Genomic DNA, 23,442 nt, shown 5'->3' with positions numbered 1-23,442 from the left:
AGAGAGGGACCCAATCAGTTTAAAAATGTCACCTCTGGAAGATTTTTGGGAAATGCGCCTTCTCCACCGTGGAGGCCAATTTGGTGCTCTGGGACCAGCTGGAGCTCCTGGGCCTGGGCCTCATGGGCCTGGAGGACCTCAGCTACCCAATGCCAACTGATGGGGTGCACACTCACGCCATGAAGGTCAGGGAAGCCCGGGACCTGGAATAAGGCAAGTATCTGGAGAGCCCAGGGCACGGGAGTGGGCTGCTAGGGTACAAGGTGAAGGCAAAGAAGAAATGTTCCTCTGTCCAAGGTTCTTCTAGCTGAACTAGGAATTAAATTTACATGAGACAGATTAATAGGAAGAAAAACACTCAAGTTTTATTACATGGGCATGGAGGCCCAATAATGAAATTGAGACCTAAAGAAATGACTAAGGCAGGCAGTTTTTATACTTTTTGGATAAAAAGGCAATATGCCTGTGAGGAATTGGCAGGATAAAGAAAACAATTTTGGGAGCTTCGATTAGTAAGAAATTCTGAACAGAGTTGGAACTGGGGTAGTAAATTAGTAAAAAGCAAAAAGGGTGGTTTAGAAAGGCTTCTCAGCTCTAAATTTCCCATCTCTGGTGATAAGGCTGTCTCCTTAGCTTCTGGTGCACAGAGGGTACCTTTCACATGGGTTCTGGACCAACCCTGACTCCTGTAGGGGACCCCACCGCCCTGGGTGGGCTGAGTGGTGTACCCTGTTCATGCACGAGCTGCCCAGTACAGGAAAACCAGGGACCTGGCACAGGGCAAGTGTCTGGAAAGGCCCGGTCACAGGAGAGGAAGCAGGTTCTGGTGGGTATGAAGCATCTGCCTAATTCCAATTTCAACCTACACAAAGGTGCATATTACCTCAGAGGGCAGAAATGGAGAAATATGGACTGCCTCGCCAGGTTGGGCTCCATGTGGTGGTTGGGGTATCCTCCAGGAAGAGATCTCTGAGAGCCCTGAGGGCTGGAGAAGCATGGGACCCCATCCAGCAGCTGGTCCAAATGGGGACTGTCTCCTGTTGAGAGCTGCCCTCTCAGGACGAGCTTAGGGGTGGAGACACCTGGGAGCCTAGTTGGACCAGCTGCCGGATGGGGTCCCTGTCTCCTCCAGCCATCAAGGCTCCCAGGTGTCCCTTATTGGCCAGTCTGCTGGCCCCAAGGCATTTTAGTTGCCTCCACCTCTACCTTCAGGTTGATTGTGTGCATCTGTGTAAAAGAAGGCTTGTTAACACATTTTTACCTAGTACCTCAGTAGCCCTCTCTCGTGACCTGGCCTGTGTATACCACGCCGGGGTTCCAGGTTTTTGTTTACCTCGCGCTGGGCTCCAATGGTGCATGTGCTGTATGCACCCCATCAGCCCGTCTCGGGCAGCTGTTTCTTTGTAGGCCTTTGGATTTATGGCTGGTTCCAAAACGTGTGCCTCGCCTGCTGGGAGAGGCATCCCACCCCTAAAGCGTTTCCTAGGCTCCATCTTTAAGCTGGCGACAGTTTCCATGGGGAGCAGTTGCCGGATGAGTTTCCAGGCTTCCCCACCTTCACCTTCTCAGTTCTCCCCGGGATCGGTTATTGGAGGCTGCCTCTGCCAGATGGCCCCGCTCTACGGTGGCAAGATAGTCCACTTGCTGTAGCTCTGCATGCATGGGGCAAAATGTGTATTTGTGTGGTTTGGGCATAGAATTAGGCAGATGCAGATACCCCAGTGGCTTACACCCATGCTCCAGCCTTTTGCCCTAGCTTGCCTTTTTCAGGCTCCCAGCTCCCCTGACTTTCATTTCCCATGCATCCAAATTCTGCACTCCATCCCAGCCTTGGGCTCCTGGGGCCTCAGAGGACTGTGACACTCCCAGGCACCTCTTATTTGTGGCGACCTCAACCATCTTGTACTGCCCTGCTTTGGATTCCTCCTGCTCTGTCCTCAGGGGTAATATGCATAGTTCTATAAGTTAATACTTGGAATTAGGCTGATTTCGGGTCTTCCCAGGAGTCTTCTCCTTGACCTGCTTTCACAGGATGTGGTACCGTTCCAGAACCCTGGTTGGCTACCCCGATCTGCGCTGCCCACATTTGTGGAGCCCACCCTCCATTAGCACGCTTGGAAATACAGGTGCACTCCAGGACTCCACAGGTCTGCCAAGACCGCAGCCACCTGAATGGCTTCAGTGTGGAGAAAACCCACCCCACGGTAATTTTTCTGAGGCTCCATTTTAACCTGGGACTGCCAGTCTTGTTTAGACTGCCTCCCTGAGGGTGCCCTGGGTGTCTTCCAGCCTCAAGGAACTCCCATCAGGCCTCCGGTCCCAATGAGGACTGGCTGTCACTAGTTTAAAGCTGCCATCTTAGACAGATTTTCTGAGGTGGGATTTGTCTGCCCACAAGACTATGCAGGTGGTTCAGGACTGGGTGGAGCTCCACAGGCTGCTCTCCTGGGACTGGCAGGGTGGGGACAGCACATGCATAGTCTGTGCCCGTCACGAGTCTGGAGAGGCCAGGTCAGTGAAGCAGGTTGTTGGGATATAAAGCATTTGTCTCCTTCCAGGCCCTAACCTATCATGTGTGTATTTCCCCCGAAGGTGAGACTAGAGGAGTCTGGACTGGCTTGTAAGGGTGGGGCCTGGCGTGCTGCAGGGCTTATCCTTCAGTGAGTGACATTTCTGAGTCTTGACTATGAGCAAGCCCAGGACTTTATATGGCAGCCACTCCAAATGGGGACCAAGCAGTACCAGTTTCAGAAAGATGCGGGGTGGGGGAGTTATAAGATCCCCCTGCCCTATGCTGCACGTAGATCCCAGCAGATCCTTTGTCCACTCAGTTTCCCCCCAATAACCCTGTGTCTTGTTCTCTGTCTCTGGGATTTTCTTGGGCCTCACCAGACCATCATCACCCACCCTAGGCTTAGAGTCTGCTTCGGTGTGGCTATACACCGAGTCAGCAAAGATATGTGATACAGACTTAGTGTATCAGCATAACGCCATCCCATTCGCACCCAAGCTCCCTGCTGCTGTGCCCTTGCTCTTTGATGGAAATGGATACCTTGGGAAAAGGCACCAAGAGGCCAGCACGATGTTCCTTCTATGAAATTCTAGCCCCCAAACAATAAAGTTTGTTACTGAATGTCTACTACTAGCGAATGGGGTCTCCTAAATGATTTAGTATCTATCAATTCCAATAGCTATAAAGAATAATCGCTAAACCCCTACAAGAACCGACCAACGTGTTTGTCTCGCCTCCTGCCGGCACACAGTAGACACTCAACAAACATTCTATAGATGAATAAATGCTGGACTATCTGCTCTGCCATATGGAGCTCCATAAACAGCCAGAATTTAAAGTGGAGTATAAAACTCTTAAACCTCTTACAAGACACATATTGTTGCTTATGTGAAAAGAAACAAAAGCATGAACCAAATGAGGAAGGTATATTTGACAAGAGACTGATTTAAGAGTAAGAACTGAATTACTTAATGACAAGCCAAGTTGCAACATTGGATCAAGTTTACAGCCAAAGACATTACCAAGCTATGACAGGGAAGATGTGGTTCAACCAGCTATAGGAGCTTTGAAGTCAACCATTTCAACCTGGCCCCAGGTAAAACTGTGAAACTGGGTTGGTCTGTCTGAGTGGCCCCTAGGCCTCCCTCTCTCCTTCAATCTTTTCCCTAAGCCAACAATTCCATGTGTTCTGCACTCTCCCCTTAACCTTTCTATGTTACATGGAAAATACAATGGTGGTAGGTTTAAAATATCTCCAGACATAATCCCACAATCCATGTATTGCAAAGGTCTCAGGGCAAATTTCCCAGGCTGTAGACAGTGAGTTACACCACTGCTGAGTTGAAATAAACTCCAGTATTTTTCCTAGAAGAAAAGGCTGGGATTTCTGGCTTTTATTTCCTACTTTTTCCCAGGTGTGTGCTTTAGAAAGCCTAGCTTCCTCCTCAAGTAGTGTAGTTAGATAGAATTTGACATGAGTTAGGAGAGGTGGTGCAGGGAAGTACAGCTCTTTAAGATGTTCAGTGATTACAAAACAGCCATTGAGTCCAGGGATTATTTGATCCGTAATCAACAACCCCTAAGCAACACTTAGGCAAGAAGATAATCCAATGCAAACTGAATTGGGTATTTCTTTGGGCAATTTATATAGAATCTTTTGTCCTTGCATGATTCAACCCGCCCTTTTAAAAACTGTGAATCACCATGATTCTCATTCTGACCAATATTTTAATGCTTCATGGCTTGGGGAGAGATGAGTATTGTATTTCAAATCCAACACATTATATCTAGCATATATAGTGTTAACCATTGAAAGGGATTTTGAGGGCTTAATAAATATCTATGCTACAGCATGATACAAGATAGTCACTTAAGATTGTGTGTCTGGGTGTGACATCTGGAACTGCTGCAGCCACCCTGTGACCATGAAGAAAGTGATAAAAGAAATTTCTGCTGGACTTTAAATATATGCATTCAGACTTGCTCACTGCATGATCCAGACCCTGTAATATACAGCAGGGAGAAATAGCACCTGCCTCCCCAGAAGAAGGAACAGAAGGAACCAGAGCAACAGCTTTTCAGAAAGCTAGCCAGTCAGTAGAAAAGCTGTCAATGGTGAATTTGTGACTGTATTGTCTAGACTTGAAAAGCTGACTTGGGGCATAGCAATCAGCTATGCCAAGCTCCACTGTAACTAACCAATTTTGAACTGGCAATCCAAAAGTTTGTTTAAACCAAGCAATCATTTTTCCTTGTAAAAATTTGTGACTTCTGCCTTTATAGGTCCTGCTCTTGCCTTTGATTGGAAACACAGCCTTCAGAACTCTGTACTCTCTCACATACCTATAAATGAGTGAATCCCCAAGACTTTACCCTGAATTTGTCTCCAAAGTATTCTTTGCAGTTTAACAATTACTCTGCCTCAGAATCTGTGTTTCTTTTGTCTGGAGGTCAAAACTGATACACCACTGATGGCAAAGTAGAAAGACAGAAGGAATCTGGCTCCTTGTTAATATCTTTCTATTCCTAACTAAGGAGCCCCTCTACCTCTAGACTTTTTGCTGTGTGATATAATAAATTTCCTTTGTTTTGTTTTGTTTTGTTTTGTTTTGCCTAAGCCACATTGAGTTGTGTTTTCTATTTACTTGCACCAAAGGTAAAATAACTGATGTACCTTCTCTGGTTACTCTTTCAAAACTAGTGCCCCACTCCATCACTGCTCTCTTATCGTCCTTATTATGTATTTCTATGTTTGTTTACTTATTTATTGCCATTGTCTCCCACAAAAATGTAAGCTCCACAAGACGGGAACTTGGTCTGTTCAGATGCCCAGTGTCTAGGAAGTGCTAGCACATCATCAATGCCTAATAATACTTGTTTAATAAATGTTGATTTAATTCATAGGATTACATATTGTCTTAAATTGGGTTTCCTAGAAGCAAATCCTAAGATAGGGATGCAGAAGCATATGATTTTTTGAAGCAGTGCTCTTGCAGAAGGAGAAGGGGAGTGAAAGAAGCAGGCTAAGGCAGGCAAAGGAACTCAACATGCTAGCTGAAGTCTAGGCTCAGCCTGAGCCCATGGAATGCTCCAGAGCGTCACGGTTCCATAGTTAGTACCACTTTAAAACAAGGGCGGCAAGCTTTTTTTTTTTTTTTTTACACCCAAATCAATAAGTCATTAGTTATTGACTGTATGCTGCTTGGTGGGGGTGGAGGAGAATGTTATCTCCCAGGCAAGTCAACTCCTATTCAGTGACGGGCAATTCTCCAGAGAAAGGGGTAGCTATGAGTAGTTAATAGTCAACATTCAGGACAGCTGGGGGATGGGCACACTGCTCTGCTAAAGGGGATCCCAGGGGGATGATACATATCTAGGAAAATAACCTAGAGAATTACTAAAAACAGAAGCAATAACAGGATTCAGGAAAATGGCAGGTTATAAATTTAATATATAAAATTCAACAGGGGCACTTGGGTGGCTCAGAAAGTTAAGGATCCAATTCTTGATTTCCGCTCAGGTCATGATCTCAGGGTCGTGAGGTCGAATCCTGAATTGGGCTCTGTGCTCAGCACAGAGTCTGCAGGGGATTCTCTCTCCCTCTCCTTCTGCCCCCCACCCCCGCTTGCTCTCTAAATAAATAAAATCTTTAAAAAAAAAGTCCCTAATCAATAACTTTTAGAAAATTCAGTGGAAGAAACTATTTTTAAACCCACAAGCTGATCAAATATCTAAGTATTCACAAATAAAAAATGTATAGAACTTAAATGAAGAAAACTTTAAAATTCTATCTTGCGACATAAAAGAAGACAAGTAAACTGAAAGATGTAACATTTCTTGGATCAGGAAACTAAATATGTTAAATATATAAAATCTTCATAAATTGTCCTATAAATTCAATCTAATCCCAATTAAAATACAAACAAGAATGTTTTATCTTGAAAAATAATTCTATAATTCATGGTAACCAAGAAAATTTAAAGCAAAGTATGGCAGGAGACTGTATGCTGCTTGGTGGGGGTGAACACAGATGAACGCTATAATAATAAAAGCACTTTAATACTTGCAAAGCAGTGGGCAGATTTATGGAACAGAATAAAGGGTCCAAAGTAGAAACGACTATGTATAGAAAGTTAGTGATAGAGGTGGTACCTCAGATTGATGAAGAATGAGAGATTATTACACATGATATCAAAATAGCTAGGTAACTTTTGGAGGACAAAAACGCTGGATCCCTACCTCATTCCTTAAACCAGAGGGAGCAAAGATGTTATGCAACAAATGAAAAACAAAAGCTTCTAGAATAAAGCAAGGGAATATATTTTTGTTATTATAGAGCAGGAAAAACCTTACTAAGTAGGACACAAATCCATAAACCATAAACAAAGTCAAAGCTCAAATGGTGAGAAAACTACTAGCAACACATTTGACAGGCTAGTTTCCATACTTTACAAAGAGCTCTTATAATCCAGTAAGATTAAAATTGTGTTAAGGATAAGGACAGATGGTTCAGAGCAAAATAAATACTAATGACCAATAAGCTTATAAAGAGAGGCTTGACTTCAGCCACAGCTAAAGAAATGCAAATTCAAACAATGGAAGATATTTTTCACCTTTTGGATTGGGAAAATTTTGAAGTTTAATGCTATCAAGTTCTAATGAAAATGTGGGAAGTCAGGGAAACTCACAAAGGATTGGTGGTATTGTAAATTAGTGGAAATTTTGTGTAGGTGATTTGGCGGTCACTTTTTGTGCACATACCCTTGGCCTATCAAGCTCACTGCTAGAAATATTCCATAAGGATATGTTTGCAAAAGTTTACCAAGATAGGACGTATAAAGATGTTCAGTGAAGCATCATTTGTAATTACAAAACAAAAAGAAAAACTGGAAACAAATTGCTAATCAATAGGGCATTGGTTTAATAACTAAGATAGAATGCTCTGCTGTCATTCTTTTAAAAACATGATTAGCCCTCTTTTCTCCAGGCGTCCTCGTGAGAGTGACATCGTCTTTAAACCCTGCGTGGCAATCCCTGACGCACCGCCGTGATGCCCAGGGAAGACAGGGCGACCTGGAAGTCCAACTACTTCCTTAAGATCATCCAACTTTTGGATGATTATCCGAAATGCTTCATTGTGGGAGCAGACAATGTGGGTTCAAAGCAGATGCAGCAGATCCGCATGTCTCTCCGTGGGAAGGCTGTCGTGCTGATGGGCAAGAACACCATGATGCGCAAGGCCATCCGAGGGCATCTGGAGAACAACCCAGCTCTGGAGAAACTGTTGCCTCATATCCGGGGGAATGTGGGCTTTGTGTTCACCAAGGAGGACCTCACTGAGATCAGGGACATGCTGCTGGCCAATAAGGTGCCAGCTGCCGCCCGTGCTGGTGCCATAGCCCCCTGTGAAGTCACCGTGCCAGCCCAGAACACTGGTCTGGGGCCCGAGAAGACCTCCTTCTTCCAGGCTTTAGGCATCACCACTAAAATCTCCAGAGGCACCACTGAAATCCTGAGTGATGTGCAGCTGATTAAGACCGGAGACAAAGTGGGAGCCAGCGAAGCCACACTGCTGAACATGCTGAACATCTCCCCCTTCTCCTTTGGGCTGATCATCCAGCAGGTGTTTGACAATGGCAGCATCTACAACCCTGAAGTGCTTGACATCACAGAGGAGACTCTGCATTCTCGCTTCCTGGAGGGTGTCCGCAATGTTGCCAGCGTATGTCTGCAGATAGGTTACCCGACTGTTGCATCAGTGCCCCATTCTATCATCAATGGATACAAGCGGGTCCTGGCTTTGTCTGTGGAGACTGATTACACCTTCCCACTTGCTGAAAAGGTCAAGGCCTTCTTGGCTGATCCATCTGCGTTTGTGGCTGCTGCCCCTGTGGCCGCTGCCCCCACTTCTGCACCTGCTGCCACTGCGGCCCCAGCCAAGGTTGAAGCAAAGGAGGAGTCGGAGGAGTCGGACGAGGATATGGGATTTGGTCTCTTCGACTAATCACCAAAAAGCAACCAATCCAGCCAAGTTTTATTTGTGAAACAAGGAAATAAAGGCTTCTCTTAAAAAAAAAAAAAAATAAAAAAAAATAAAAAAAAAATAAAAACATGATTAGTTGTGTTGTAGATTAGTTTGTGTTGATATGGAAATTATATGAACAGTAAGATATTTGATTTAATTACCTCGTCCCTTTTTAGTTTAATTAACTGACTCCCAAAGAGTTGACACCTTCACCACTCACAGATTAGAACAAGGAACGCATGTGTAATATTAAACTCCCCTAAAAAAAGAAAAAATAAAATAAAATAAATAAAATAAAATAAGATAAACTCCCCTAAATATATCTTCTCAGCTCATTGCACTGCCTCAGTGTTGTCATCAACAAGTGTCATAGTGGTAACAAAACAGAAGCTATTGCAGACTTGCATTTGGAGGAAGAATGAACAGTGACTGAGAATACAGGCTGTCAGTGATTGATGCTACATAACAAGTTACCCAAAGTATACCAGCTTCAACAACAATTTCTGTGGGTCAGAAATCTGTGAGTGCTGTAGCTGGATGGTTCTGGCTCAGGGTCTTTCAGGAGGTTGTAGTCAGCTCAAGGCTCAAAGAGGGCTGGGAATGTGCCTCCAAACTCTCTCATTGTCGGCAAACTTCAGTTCCTCTCTGGCTTTTGGGCTTTCCATCCCCATGTGGGGCTCTCCATGGGGCTGCCGCCCGTGGCAGCTGGCTTCACCCCAGAGCAAATGATCCGAGAGAGAGAGAGAGAGCATGCACCTAAGAAAGAAGCCACTGTCTAATCTCAGAAGTGGCATACCATCTCTTCCACTATTGGTCTCACAGCCCAACATGTATGAATACCAGGACGCAGAGATCAGGAGCCATCTTGGAAGCTGGCTACCACACAGCCTCTGGACTCAGACTCCAGGGTTTGAATCTCTTCATAACATTTGCCTCAGTTTATACATATGTAAAATGGGAATAATAACAGTATGTACTTTTGTTGTGAACATGAAAACCGCTAATCTATTTTAAAACTTTAGAATATACTTAAGATATTTATGACTGAATTATAGGACATTTGGTATTTGCTTCAAATACTCCAGGAAAAAAATTGGGGAATAAAAATGATGATGGTAGATAAAACAAAGATGGCAGAGTGTTAAAATGGGGTTTTTTTAAGATTATTTATTTGTTTATTTGAGAGAGAGAGAGTGCGCAGGCAGAGAGGTACAGAGGAAGAGGAAGAGTCTCAAGCAGATTCCACGCTGAGCTCAGCCTAACTCCAGGCTCCATCCAATGACCATGAGATCACGACCTGAGCCGAAACCAAGAATCGGTTGCTTAACCAACTGCACCACCCAAGTGCCCCTAAAATGTTCTGATAATGGTTGAAAGTGGGTGATATATAGAGAGAGGTTCCTATATGAGCTTTTCTGTATTGCTTAATTTTCCATAATAAAATTTCTATAATAAAAAGTTACATAATTCTCCGGGGCGCCTGGGTGGCTCAGTTGGTTAAGAAACTGCCTTCGGCTCAGGTCATGATCCTGGAGTCCCGGGATCAAGTCCCACATCGGGCTTCCTGCTCAGCAAGGAGTCTGCTTCTCCCTCTGACCCTCCTCTCTCTCATGCTCTCTGTCTCTCATTCTCTCTCTCTCAAAATAAAAATAAAATCTTTAAAAAAAAAAAAGTTATATAATTCTTTATGTAAAATGTTTATAGTGGTATCTGGAACATAGTATAGACTCAATAAATGTTAATTATTACTTTTGGAATGCTGGATAAGCCAGATTTTTCTTTATTCAAGTGATATAATTTCTTATACCCTGGGTCTTTATACATGTATGATTCTGGATTAAATAAGTTAACTTAGGTCTATATAATGTTTGCTTAAAAATCATTGGTCAATTTAAGGATCCCTGACTGGCTCAGTTGGTAGAGCATGTGACTCTTGATCTTGGGGTTATGAGTTCAAGCCCCACGTTAGGTGTAGAGATGACTTAAAAAAATTATTGATCAGGATCACTTGAGTGGCTCAGTTGGTTAAGTATCCAACTCTTAATTTCGGCTCAGTCATGATCTTAAGGTTGTGAGACTGAGCCCCGCTTCTGTCCTCACTGGGTATAGAGCCTGCTTAAGATTCTCTTTTTCCTTCTCCTTCTGCCCTCCCCTGCCACTCGCGCTTGCGCACACACATGCACACTCTCCCTCTCTCTCTAAACAAAAAATATATATATGTATATATATATACATATATATATATCGATCAATTAGCTGTAATCATTTTTCTACCAGTGCCTAAGTAACCTTTGCAGCTGCAAAAATGCAGATTAATTTCTTGTATCTTGTATGTCGTATTCATATCCTATGAGCCACAAGAGGGAGCCCATGTCCAGAAGCATACTGAAAGTGACAAACTTAGAATTACTATTGACAGGAATGGTAGTCCACTGAGCTGTCCCTATGAACAAACATAGCTAACAGTCCTCCCATCAGCATTCTCTACTCCTTCCCCCTAAAGAGAGGCCAACCTTATTCCCCAAGACTCCTTGAGGAAACAAGTGGAGCCCTTCCAGTGTGAGAGGAGTTGAGCAGACTATTTTGGTTGGGAGTAATGTGGGGTGGGAGAGATTGGGCACACATTAGGTGGGCCTGGTGGGGTGACCTGTACTTACCTTCCTTGCTGCACCAGGGAAGAGAGCCAGAATCAGAGGAGCTGGTCTCAGACTGCAAGACTCAAGAATATTTGAGGGGCACCTAGAGGTATTCCTGACTGAAATATCTTATACCAGCTTGTTCTCTTGCCTGAGATTTCCCTCTTTAGGGAGACTCATTCCCTTAGAAGATGGCCATGCTGAAAATGCACTTAATGCACAGGATGATGGAAAGTAAATACTTCTTTTGCATCCAAGGCTGTTTATCAGGTTACTCGGGAGGGACTAGGGGAGGGAGTGAATGAAGAATGCAGTCCTGGGAAGACACTAAGCACCTGGTTGGGCTAGCTAGGGGAGCCAAAGGGAGATGTGGCCAATTTCAGACTGTCCTACAGAGAGTGTGAAAAATCACACTGAGACACTGCTTATAACAGATAATTACAAAAACTCATTTTTATGATCTAGGACTCAATTTCAGTTATAACTCAGCTTTGTAACCCAGTTATGGTGGAAGCTTTGTGAAATATGTCCAGCCTTGGCTATTTTGAGACAAACGTATTTTACATTTTTTTCATTTCTTGTGATCACTAAAACTTTTTTTCTCTTATATAAATACTGCTTTCAATTACAGAATTATGGACTTCACTGTTCGCCATAGGATGAGATTTTCCTCATAATAAATAGAAATGTTGCCAATCTCGTTATGAATTTGGACCTAACTTGGTTATAGTAGAGCCCTTCTTGCAAACGCTTAGCATATCAAGATCCAACAGCGGTGCACAACAGAATATGTAAAATACATATTGTTTCTGTGCAATGTTAACTCCATTTATATTTAATAGACATTTATTGAAAGTCAACTGTGGGGGTACCATGATATATAAGAACAGTGATAATATGACTTGCACACAATTTTTTTTAAAGATTTTATTTATTTATTTGAGAGAGAGAGAGAGAGAGAGAGAGAAACAGCATGAGAGGGGATAGGGTCAGAGGGAGAAGCAGGCTCCCCGCTGAGCCGGGAGCCCGATGCGGGACTCGATCCCAGGACTCCGGGATCATGACCCGAGCCGAAGGCAGTCGCTTAACCAACTGAGCCACCCAGGCGCCCCACTTGCACACAATTTTTAAACAAGTGGCACTTCTGAGTCTCATCTGCTCCCTACTATATCCCCCTCCATTTTTTTTTTTTCTGGAAGGAGGGACATTTATGACAAATATAGCTCATGTCAAACTTGTGAATATCCTACCCTTCTACCTTTTATTTATGTCATCCTTAAGTTTACAGAACAAAATCATAGGTATGGAACTTCTTCCTCCTAAGAGTAGGCAAGTGAAATGAACTTTTGATCCAGGTGACCAAACACATTTAATGTGTGATTTCAGTACACCTGATACTTAACATGACGGAAACAGAGTGGTCAGCAAACTCTTTCTCCTACCCCCAATAAAACGAGACAAACTAAGTAATTAAAGGCCCCTTGAAGAAAGCCTATGCAGGATTCTCCTGGAGGGAGAAAAGGAGAGATAGGATGGATTGTCTTAGTAGAGGGGAATGCAGGGGATGGGGAGAGTCCCCAAGATTGAGGGAGGCATAGGCTTGGTGAGGTCAGTAGGGCCACCCGTGCTTAGCTCCTTAAAGCTACTGCAAGGGGTATCAGACAAAGTTAATGGTGAAACATTGTGGCAAGTCTCTACCTAAGAACCCTGAATGGGGCAACTGGCTAAAGACTCTGGAATTGGCCATCATTGCCCTTCGCTGGTGTGACCATTGGCCTGACTGTGACATCTCTCAAGCTGTCATGTAGGAGGGAGATAATCTCCTTTACCTTCTTTGCAGGTAGTGTCATGGGGAAGCTTAAAGAAATCCTAGGATATGAATGACATCTAGTAGTTTAAAAAGATAAGGTAGAAAGTGGTAACCACTGGTTATTGCAAAGAAAGTCACCTTTTCTGTGAGATAGAAATCATTTTACTTCAAAAACTAATTATGTAATGAATGGTGATTAACGTAACAATAAAAAATTTAAAAAAAAAGAAATCATTTTACTGATCTTTATGATTGTAAACGTAACCCATGCTCATTGCAAAATTCAGAAAATGGAGGGAACTATAAAGGCTCTGTGTACCATTTTAATGGGATCAGTTGACAAATACTAATTGATAACCTGCTTTTTTTCAACAATAATATATTTTGGACATCTTCCCATGATAAGGAATATCAATTTATGGCCACAGAGTATTTCCTTGCATAAATATGTCAAACGTAATGCCTACTGGTAGATATGTAGATGGCTCATAATGCAGTTTTTATATAGAAATGATGATACTGGGGTGCCTGTGGCTCAGCTGGTTAAGCGTCTGACTTAGGCTCAGGTAAGGATCCCAGGGTCCTGGGATCAATCGAGCCCTGTGTCGGGCTCCCAGCTCAGCAGGGAGTCTGCTTCTCCCTCTCCCTCTCCCTCTCCCCCTGCTTGTGCTCTCTCTCTCTCTCTCAAATGAATAAATAAAATCTTTTTTTTTTTTAAAGAAATAGTGATACAATGAACAGAACTTTGCACATTAACTCAATTATTTTCTTAGGACATATTTCTAAAATTGAAATTGTTGGGTCAAAGAGTACATAAATTTTTAGAACCTTGATGTGTACTACCAACTTGTTTTCCAGAAGTTTAGCAGCGATTTATATCTCCAGCAACAGAGTATTGACAGCGTCTGTTTTTTTCACATCCTTATCAATTCTGGGCATTACCTTTTTGAAATCAACAAATTCATTTTTTACTCAAAATTTTAAGAATCTTCCAAGCCCCAGATACCAATGATACTTTTTTAAAAATTATAAAATAGTAATAGTCGATCAAACATTCAGCAAGATAAGTTTCAACAGACACAGTTCTGAGACAATAAGCTTTCGTGAAGGAAAAAGCAATGAATTAAAAATTTATTTGCATAACATCTCATACACAAAGCAAATGATAATTATTTAGATATACGCTGTCACCGTGCATCACTCTCTAACGTGAGCTGTACCGTGTCTATGACAATACTTGTAGTTCAAAATCAATTTGTTATTGAATCACCCATATCGATCTTTGTCCTAAACACAAGAGTTTTGTCATAATGTGAACCCAGGGAAGGACTCCAAAAACAGAAATGCCTGTAATTCGTTCTTCCTTTTTTTGTATATATGTGTAAATAAGTAAGTAGGTATTTAGACCAAATAATTAAATCTGAAAATTATAGCTATTAAAGCCCACTTTAATGTCCAGTAAATGCTTTTTAAAACTCCCTCAGACTGATATAATTACATTAATTAAAAACATGAGCCTAGAATAGTGGTTGGGCTTCTTATTCTTCCCATAAGTAAGCAAGGTCATTTAAAGAATTTGTAGTGTTGCAAATTATAGTCAGTGTAAGTCAGAGCAGTGAAAAGCTAGAACAACTAGAGCACTTTGACTTAAAGTGTTGGAGATAATTCATTTCAATTTAATGAATGGATCAATTACTTAATGAGCTCACCTTAAAAAGAAATGTATGCAATCATTGGTCTTAGTGTCTAAAACAAACAAAACAAGCTACAATTTTTTATTGAGTTAAAATTCTTGTAACATAAAATTCACCAATTTAAAGTGTACAATCCAGAGGTTTTTAGTATATTCACAATGTTGTGCAGCCATCACTACTCTCTAATTCTGGAACGTTTAAATCACCTCAAAAAGAAGCTCCATACCTATTAACCATCATTTTTTATTCCGTCCTCCCTTGACCCTTGACAAAGAGTGATCTACTTTCTATCTCTATGGATTTGCCTATCTGGACATTTCGTATAAGTAGAATCATACAATATGTGACCTTTTAAAGTAATAGCTTTATTGATATATAATTGAAATACCGTATTACTCACATATTTAAAGTGTGCAATTCAATGTTTTTTAGTATATTTATAAATGCATGCAACCATTATAATACTCAATTTTACAATGTTTTCATCATCTCAAAAAGAAACTCTGTACCTTTTAGCTGTTACCTCCCTATCCTGCCATTCTTGCAGCCCTCAGCAACCAATAATCATTTTTTTTGTCTCTACAGATTTGCCTATTCTGGATATTTTATATAAGTGGAATGATATGGTATGTGGTCTTTTGTGAGTAGTTCCTGTGACGAACATGTTATTATCTGACTTTTTTTTATTATAGACATCCTAGTCGGTGTGAAGTGGCATCTTGTGTTTTTGATTTGTATTTCCCTGATGACTAATTACATTGAGTATCTTTTTATGTGCTCTTTGGCCATTTATATATCTTCTTTAGAGAAATGTCTATTTAGATCTTTTGCCCATTTAAAAAATTAGATTACATTTCTTTATTATCGAGTTTTAAGAGTTCTTTGTATACTCTAGATATAAGTCCCTAATTGGATATATGATTGCAAATACATTCTCCCATTCTGTAGGTTGTCTTTTCACTTTCTTAATAGTGCCATTTGAAACATGACCCTAGAAGCTTTTAATTTTGCTTAAATCCAATTTACCTATTTTTTCTTTTGTTGCTCATACTTTCGGTATCATATCCAAGAAGCTATTACTAAATAGGAAAGAGGTCATGAAGATTTACTACTATGTTTTCTTCCAATAGTATTAGAGTTTTCGCTGTTACATTTAGGTCTTTGATCCATTAATTTTGTATGTGATGTGAGATAGGGATCCAACCTCATGTAGATAGATGTCCAGTTGTCCCCACACCAATTACTGAAAACACTATTGTTCCCCCATTGAATGGTCTTGGCATTCTGTGAAATTTCAATCGACCACAGATGCAGAGGTTTATTTATGGAATCTCAATTCCATTCCATTGTTCCATATTGCTATCCTTACACCAGTACCACTTTGTCTTGATTACGGTGTTTTGTAGTAAGTTTTTCAACTGGGAAGTAAGTAAGTCTTCCAACTTTGCTCTTCTTTTTCAAGGTTGTCTTGTCTATTCTTGGTCCCTTGAAATTTTATATGAGTTTTAGAATCAGCTTGTCCATTTCTGCAAGAAAAACTCACAGAATTTTGCTAGGGGTTGTATTGAATCTGCGGATCAATTTGGAAAGTACAAAACAAACTTATAAAATAATGTTATTGTTTAGGTTGTGGAAGACTTTTTGCAAAGATGGCCTCAATCATTTCCTTCCCCATATATGGATAGATGCCATGATATTTGAGCTCCTCCCATCAAAAGGTAGAGTCATTTCTCATCCCTTGAATCCAGGCTGGCCTTATGACTTACTTTGACCAAAAAGAATGAGGCAAGAGTGACATTGGGCTAGTTCCAAGCCTAGGCTTAGAGATGTCTTCCACACTTTTTCTTATTCTACCACCATATGACCATGATAGCCTGCTGGAGGATGAGCAACCACATAGAGCAGAGATAAATCACCCCAGCTGAGGCTGTCCTAGATCAGCCAGCTCCCAGCCAACCTAGAAGTACCACAGATATGACAGGCAACCCAGCTGGGATCACAAAACCCTGGCCCAAATCAGCAGAGCTACCCAGTCTATCTGAAGACTCTAGAGCAACTTTAAACAGGTATTATTCAAACAATCTGATTAAAAAATGGGCAGAGGACCTGAATAGACATTTTTCCAATGAAGACATACAGGTGGTCAAGAGACACATGAAAAGATGCTTAACATCACTCATCATCATGGAAATGCAAATCAAAACCACAAAGAGATATCACCTCATACTTCTTAGAGTGGCTAAAATAAAAAAGCCAGGAAATAGCAAGTGTTGGTGAGGATGTGGAGCAATTGGAACCCTTGTGCACTGTTGGTGGGAATGTAAATTGGTGCAGCCACTGTGGAAAACAGTATGGAGGTTCCTCAAACAATTAAAAATAGAAATACCATACGATCCAATAATTCCACTACTGGATATTTACTCAAAGAAAATGAAAACACCAATTCCAAAAGATATATGCACCCACCTGTTTATTGCAGTATTATTTACAATAGCCAAATTATGAAAGCAACTTAAGTATCTATCAATAGATGGATGGATAAGGAAGATTATATATATATGATAAGATCTTATATTTATATATAAGATTATATATATCTATATATACATAAGATTATATATATATATATATCATTTGTGACAACATGGATGGACCTAGAGGATATTATGCTAAGTGAAATACTCAGACTAAGAAAGATAAATACCATATTATTTCACTTATATATGGAATCTAAAAAACAAAACAAATTATAAACAAACAAACAAAAAGCAGAATCAGACCTATAAATACAGAAAACAAACTGATGGTTGCTGGAGGCAAAAGGGTGGGGGAAGGATGGGCAAAATGGGTGAAGGGGAGTGGGAAATACAGGCTTCCAGTTATGGAATAAATAAGTCACAGGAAAAGGCACAGCATAAAGAATACAATCAATGATATTGTAACAGCATTGTATGGTGACACATGGTAGCTACACTTGTAGTGAGCATAGCATAAAGTATAGAAAAGTTAAATCATTGTGTTGTACACCTGAAACTAACGTAATATTGTGTATCAACTATACCTAAATTTTTTTAAAACAAATTTTTAAGGTTGTTATTTTTTTTTAAAGATTTTATTTATTTATTTGAGAGAGAGAGAGAGACCGCGCACAGACAGAGGTAGAGGGAGAAGCAGGCTCCCTATTTAGCAGGGAGCCTGATGTGGGACTCGATCTCAGGACCCCCGGATCATGACCTAAGCTGAAGTCAGACACTTAACCCACTGAGCCACCCAGGCGCCCCCAAGGTTGTTATTTTAATATACTTATTTATGGAGTGTGGGGGGGGGGTTTAGCAGTAAGTATATAGGCAAATAAAAAAATAGGCAAATTTAAAAAATAAAATGTCCACAAAAATATGTCCTCCTTAAGGACATAACATAGGCATATTACACAGGAAAATTAAAAAATAAAATGTCCACTAAAATTGTCCTCTTGGGATGCCTGGGTGGCTTAGTCAGGTAAGTATCCGACTCTTGATTTCGGTGCGGGTCATGATCTCAGGGTCGTGAGATGGAGCCCTCTGTCCGACTCAGTGCTGGGCATGGAGCCTGCTTAAGATTCTCTCTCTCCTTCTCCCTCTGCCCCTCTCCCCACCCCCCTCTCGTGCATGCTCTCTCCCTTAAAAAAAAAAAAAAAGTGTCCTCTTTATGGCTTTATGGATAAACAAAATGTGGTGTGTGTGTGTGTATTTGTATATATTTATATATACGTACACACTTATACAGTGGAACGTATTCAGCCTTAAAGAGGAATGAAATTCTAATGCATACTATAACCTTGAAAACATTATGCTTACTGAGATAAGCCAGACACAGAAAAACAAACATTGTATGATTCCACTTATATGAGGTACCTACAATAGGCAAATTCATAGTGACAGAAAGCATAATAGAGGTAACCAGGGGCTGGGGAGTTATTGTTTAATGAATAGAGAAGTGCTACTTGGGAAGATGAAGAAAGTTCTGGAAACTGATAGTGCTGATGGTTGTACAACATTGTGAATATACTTAATGCTACCGAATTGAACACTTTAAAGCGGCTGAAATTGTAAATTTTATGTTATGTGTATTTTGCCCCATTGTTAAAAATATGTTTTCTTTGACGCGGAATTTTTAAATACATCTAGTTAACTCACGCACCTGGATGGACGCTACAGAGCAATACAAACCCACTTGAACACGTTAACCTTCAGAGCAGCTCTGTGAATTCTCTTGATTGGCCCCATTTCTGGCTCTAGCAGTTTGCCCTCCTACAGTGCCTCCCAGCTCCTTACTTAGTGCTTCAACCTTCGCTTCTTAGAATTGACAACAGGATTCTACCTCCTGAGTTTGGCCTTTGGTACTGCCCAGCACAGACTCAATCCGTGCCTATGGTCCTTTCCATTTCTGACACCTCTGGCAGCCACCTTCTTGCCCCACCTGCTTCCTACAATCCCATCTGGACTGAGATGCCCCAGACAGGCTTTTCAGAGAAAATACTTGCAATATTTGGGACATAGTTATACTAAAAATTATTAATTTCCTATATGAAGTTCAAATTTAACTAGAATGTCCTGTATTCTCATTTGCTAAACATGGCAAGTGGATTTTGGGGGGAAAATGCATCAGGAAAAATATATGAATGCTTTTTATTTTTTTCTCTTTCCTGGTGAAGCCATTTTTCAAAGCACTACCTATGTTGGTATGTCAAGGACCTCAGCAGCCAGACTAATAGTCACGAGCTTAGTTTGAAACACATGCAACCATACCCTCCAGAGAGAAAATAACGTGTAATGAATCTAATAGTGTTTTATTCCCCTGAGCTTCACAGTCAGTCCATGTATTACTTTATAGCAAGCTACACTGAGTGTGCATTTAACCACAAAAATTTACATTACGTTAATTTACAATGAAAAAGCACATTTTCTCAAATTATTTAAAAAGCACAGTTATCATATAGTGAGCACATGCCAAAGTTTTATTTAACTCATTAATGAAGAAAATAGAAAACAGAGAAAATAGTTTGATGAGGATATGAGAAACTGGGATGGAAATGTCCGTGGGAAAAGGAGTGTTGAAATCAGATGGCTGAGTTAGATATGAAACCGGATCATATCCTACAAGGCAATAAAACCATAACCTCTGGGTTATCTTCTTTACCAGAGAGGGGGAAAAAATCATATCTTGCCAATTTTTACAAGTTAACATCTAACTTTACAGGGTTATGAGACATCGGGGCCCTAATCGGTTGTTAGCCAAACAAAGTTCTATTTCTTGCAAGATATGACCCTCACGTGAGTCTATTAGAAAATGCTCTAACACGATGTTAAAATGTTACTCATATTTTCACCTTTTGTCCAATCTGTACCATTTTTTCTGTACAGCATATACTACATTCATAACTACATTTGGTATGGAAAAATAAAGGATAGGGACCAATAATATGCTTGACCCCCTTCCATTCCATCCTGGGGTGAGCCTGGGATGGTAGATAAAAATCCACTCTTGCCTCAGTTCCTCTCCATATCCCAGGGCCTCTCACCAGTGAATACAAGTCCAGCGTTTAAAGTTGTAAATGTTTCAAACAGAAGGCCACCTAAATACAAGCCAACTATTTCATGTGGTGCTCATCCAAAAACACACAATTTGTTCCAAGTCTGGCGGAAAAATTGACTAACATCTGGTCCTAAATTGAAGCCTTGCTAAGGATTTCTAAGGCTAACTTTTCCTGTTTAAATTTTGGCATTTATGCTGAATTTAGAATCTAGACAAACGACAAATCTAGACAAACCTTCTGTAATACTGATCTTTTTTTTTTTTTTTTTTTTTTTGAGGAGGTCAATACATACTCTCCAGCTTTCAAAAAGTACAGTGAGGTTGTAATAGAAAACTATTGGGCCCACATCCCTTCTTCTAATCTTGCTCCCTCCCAGCTGCTCTGAAGATTGATTGCTAATTGCTCAGAGCTGCCCCTTTTCTAGAGAATGGCCTTTAGCCAATAAGAGCCTCCTAAGAGGATACTCCCTCCTCCTGAGGCCGCCCACAGCCAAGGACTGACTGATGAAGGTACAAAAGCCTACACCCTTTGTTTCAAGGCAGGACCAACTCCAGGGCACAATCCAGGCTCCAGAACTCCTCAAGATATCAGGCAGAAGCTAGACTCCAGCTGGGACACCTTCTTGCTTAGCTTTTGATTCCTGCCTTGTCCTGCTTATCTCCACTTCTCCTGAAAGCACACACTCAAGAATCCCCGTCTCAGCCTCTGTGTCTAGAGAATCTGACATAAGACAAGGGTATCTGTCTGCATCTTTTCTTCAAGGCACCCAGTTCACTCTTAAGAGGTAACCAGGAGGGCGCCTGGGTGGCTCAGTTGGTTGGGCGACTGCCTTCGGCTCAGGTCATGATCCTGGAGTCCCGGGATCGAGTCCCGCGTCGGGCTCCCTGCTCGGCGGGGAGTCTGCTTCTCCCTCTGACCCTTCTCCCTCTCATGCTCTCTGTCTCTCTCGCAAATAAATAAAATCTTTAAAAAAAAAAAAAAAAAAAAAGAGGTAACCAGGATTGCCAGTGTCTTGGGTCAACTTGTAGAAATATAAGAAAATGTATAATACGTAAATATAAAATATTAAAAATGTATTTTTGTGGGCTTATCTTTGTTTTTATATAAACAGATGATATCATACACTATCACTGTTTTGCCTTTAGACTTTTATTTGATAATGAGTCTTAGAGATGTTTCTTACCCAGTACACATAGTGCTCTATATTTTGTAAAAGTTTTGAGTACTCTGGTTTTTGGTTTAAGATTTTTATTTATTTATTTGACACAGAGAGAGAAAGAGCACAAGCAGGGGGAGTGAGAGAGGGAGAAGCAGGCTCCCCACTGAGCACAGAGCCTGATGTGGGGGCTCAATCCCAGGACCCTGGGATCATGACCTGAGCCAAAGGCAGATGCTTAACCGACTGAGCCACCCAGGTGCCCCTTGAGTACTCTGTTGTATCTACTATAATTAGGAAATTGGTCCCCTAATTTTGGACATGTAGATTTCCAATGTTTAGCTATTAAATAAATATATATAGCAATGCTGTTGTGAATTCTTGTTTGTGTGAATCCTTATTTGTATGAAATATCATAAATTATTAATATTTTCATAGGATAAATTCCTATTAGTGGAATTCCTGAGTCAAACGGTACATGCATTTGTATTTTGGCAGATGTTGCTAATGTGCTTTCCACAGAAATTAAATCAATTTTCATGAGCACTGAAAATATAAGGGAATGGCTATTTCGTCAACCCTCACCAACATGCCAAGCCGGCATATTAAAAAAGGTATCTCTCTCTCTCTTTTTTTTTTAAAGATTTTATTTATTTATTTGAGAGAAAGAAAACACAAGTAGGGGGAGGGGCAGAGGGAGAAGTAGACTCCTTGCTGAGCAAGGAGCCCAATGTGGGGCCCCATCCCAGGACCCTGAGATCATAACCTGAGCTGAAGGCAGCTGCTAACCAATGGAGCCACCCAGGTGCCCCCCCAAAAAGGTATCTCTTATAATGTATGAGATTATGCATGTATTTATGTGTTTAAGATTCATTTGTATTTCTTTTTCTGTGCAGTATCTCTCTATGTTCTTCGCTATTTTTATATTGGATTTTGGCTATTACTAATTTATAGTTATTCTGTGTAGGAAAATTAACTCTGTGATGTATTATGAATATTTTCCCAAGTTTATCATTTGTCCTGTCCCTTTGCTTATGGAATTTTAATGCTTTGCAGCATTCTTTTTTCTTTTTAGGTAGTTGAATATACAAATCTGTTGTTTCTTGATTTTTGTGTGGTATTGGGCAAGTTTTTCCCTGGTCTAAAGTTATTTTGGAAATCCTGTTATATTTTCTTCTAATACTTTTATAAGTGTACTTTTTTTTTACATTTAATCTAATGCATCTGTAATTTGTTGTTTTTTTTTTTTAAAGATTTTACTTACTTTTTTGACAGAGACACAGTGAGAGTGAACACAAGCAAGGGGAGTAGGAGAGGGAGAACAGGCTTCCTGCTGAGCAGGGAGCCTGATGTGGGACTCGATCCCAGGACCCTGGGATCATGACCTGAGCCGAAGGCAGACGCTTAACCAACTGAGCCACCCAGGCGTCCCTTAAAGTTCCATTTTCTCTATACTAACACTCCTATATTATGTTATGTTAAAAGTATTTCTCTATACTAACACTCCTATATTATGTTAAAATGTTATGTTTCTCTATACTAACACTCCTATATTATGTTAAAACTAGCACTCCTATATTATGTTTCTCTATACTAACACTCCTATATTATGTTTAGTATACTAAAACTCCTATATTATATTAAGCCTGTTATATAAGGTGCTTTGGAGGAAACTTAAGGAGTGATCTCTGAGAACACTTGAGGCAGTGGAGAGCTCCAGCTTCCTGGAGCAGTTATATGGGAAATGGAGACCAGAGAAAATGGCCTGTTTTGGGTACTGAGGATTGAAACTTTAAGTAAGGTACAATGCCATAGAGAGGCTAGGTTCAAGTGTGGGTTAACTCAAGAGTGGACTTGAGACACCTTCTTTTGGCATATAGTAGCTAGCACAAAACCTTGAAAGGAGAAATTATAGCCTGCTAACCCAGGGATTGGCACCATCTATCCAGTAGATATCTACCTTATGCTATTGTAAAAAATAATAGTTCAGTGCTTGCTTGAGCACTTATTATGTGCCGGCCACTGGTACTGGGT

General features: G+C 40.8%; 1 protein-coding gene across 1 annotated transcript; it reads left to right on the top strand.

The window, feature by feature from the left end:
• Positions 1–7,489: 7,489 nt before the first annotated feature.
• Positions 7,490–8,616, top strand: LOC110569677 (60S acidic ribosomal protein P0-like). The gene has a single exon (XM_044920848.1). The coding sequence runs from the start codon at positions 7,563–7,565 to the stop codon at positions 8,514–8,516; it is 954 nt and encodes a 317-aa protein (XP_044776783.1). The 5' UTR covers positions 7,490–7,562; the 3' UTR covers positions 8,517–8,616.
• The last annotated feature ends 14,826 nt before the right edge of the window (positions 8,617–23,442 follow it).

The sequence above is a fragment of the Neomonachus schauinslandi genome, chromosome 1 (genome assembly GCF_002201575.2).
Source record: "Neomonachus schauinslandi chromosome 1, ASM220157v2, whole genome shotgun sequence".
Classification (NCBI taxonomy): domain Eukaryota; kingdom Metazoa; phylum Chordata; class Mammalia; order Carnivora; family Phocidae; genus Neomonachus; species Neomonachus schauinslandi.
The sequence above is the reverse complement of the archived record's forward strand: the minus strand, read 5'-3'. Positions and strand labels throughout refer to the sequence as shown.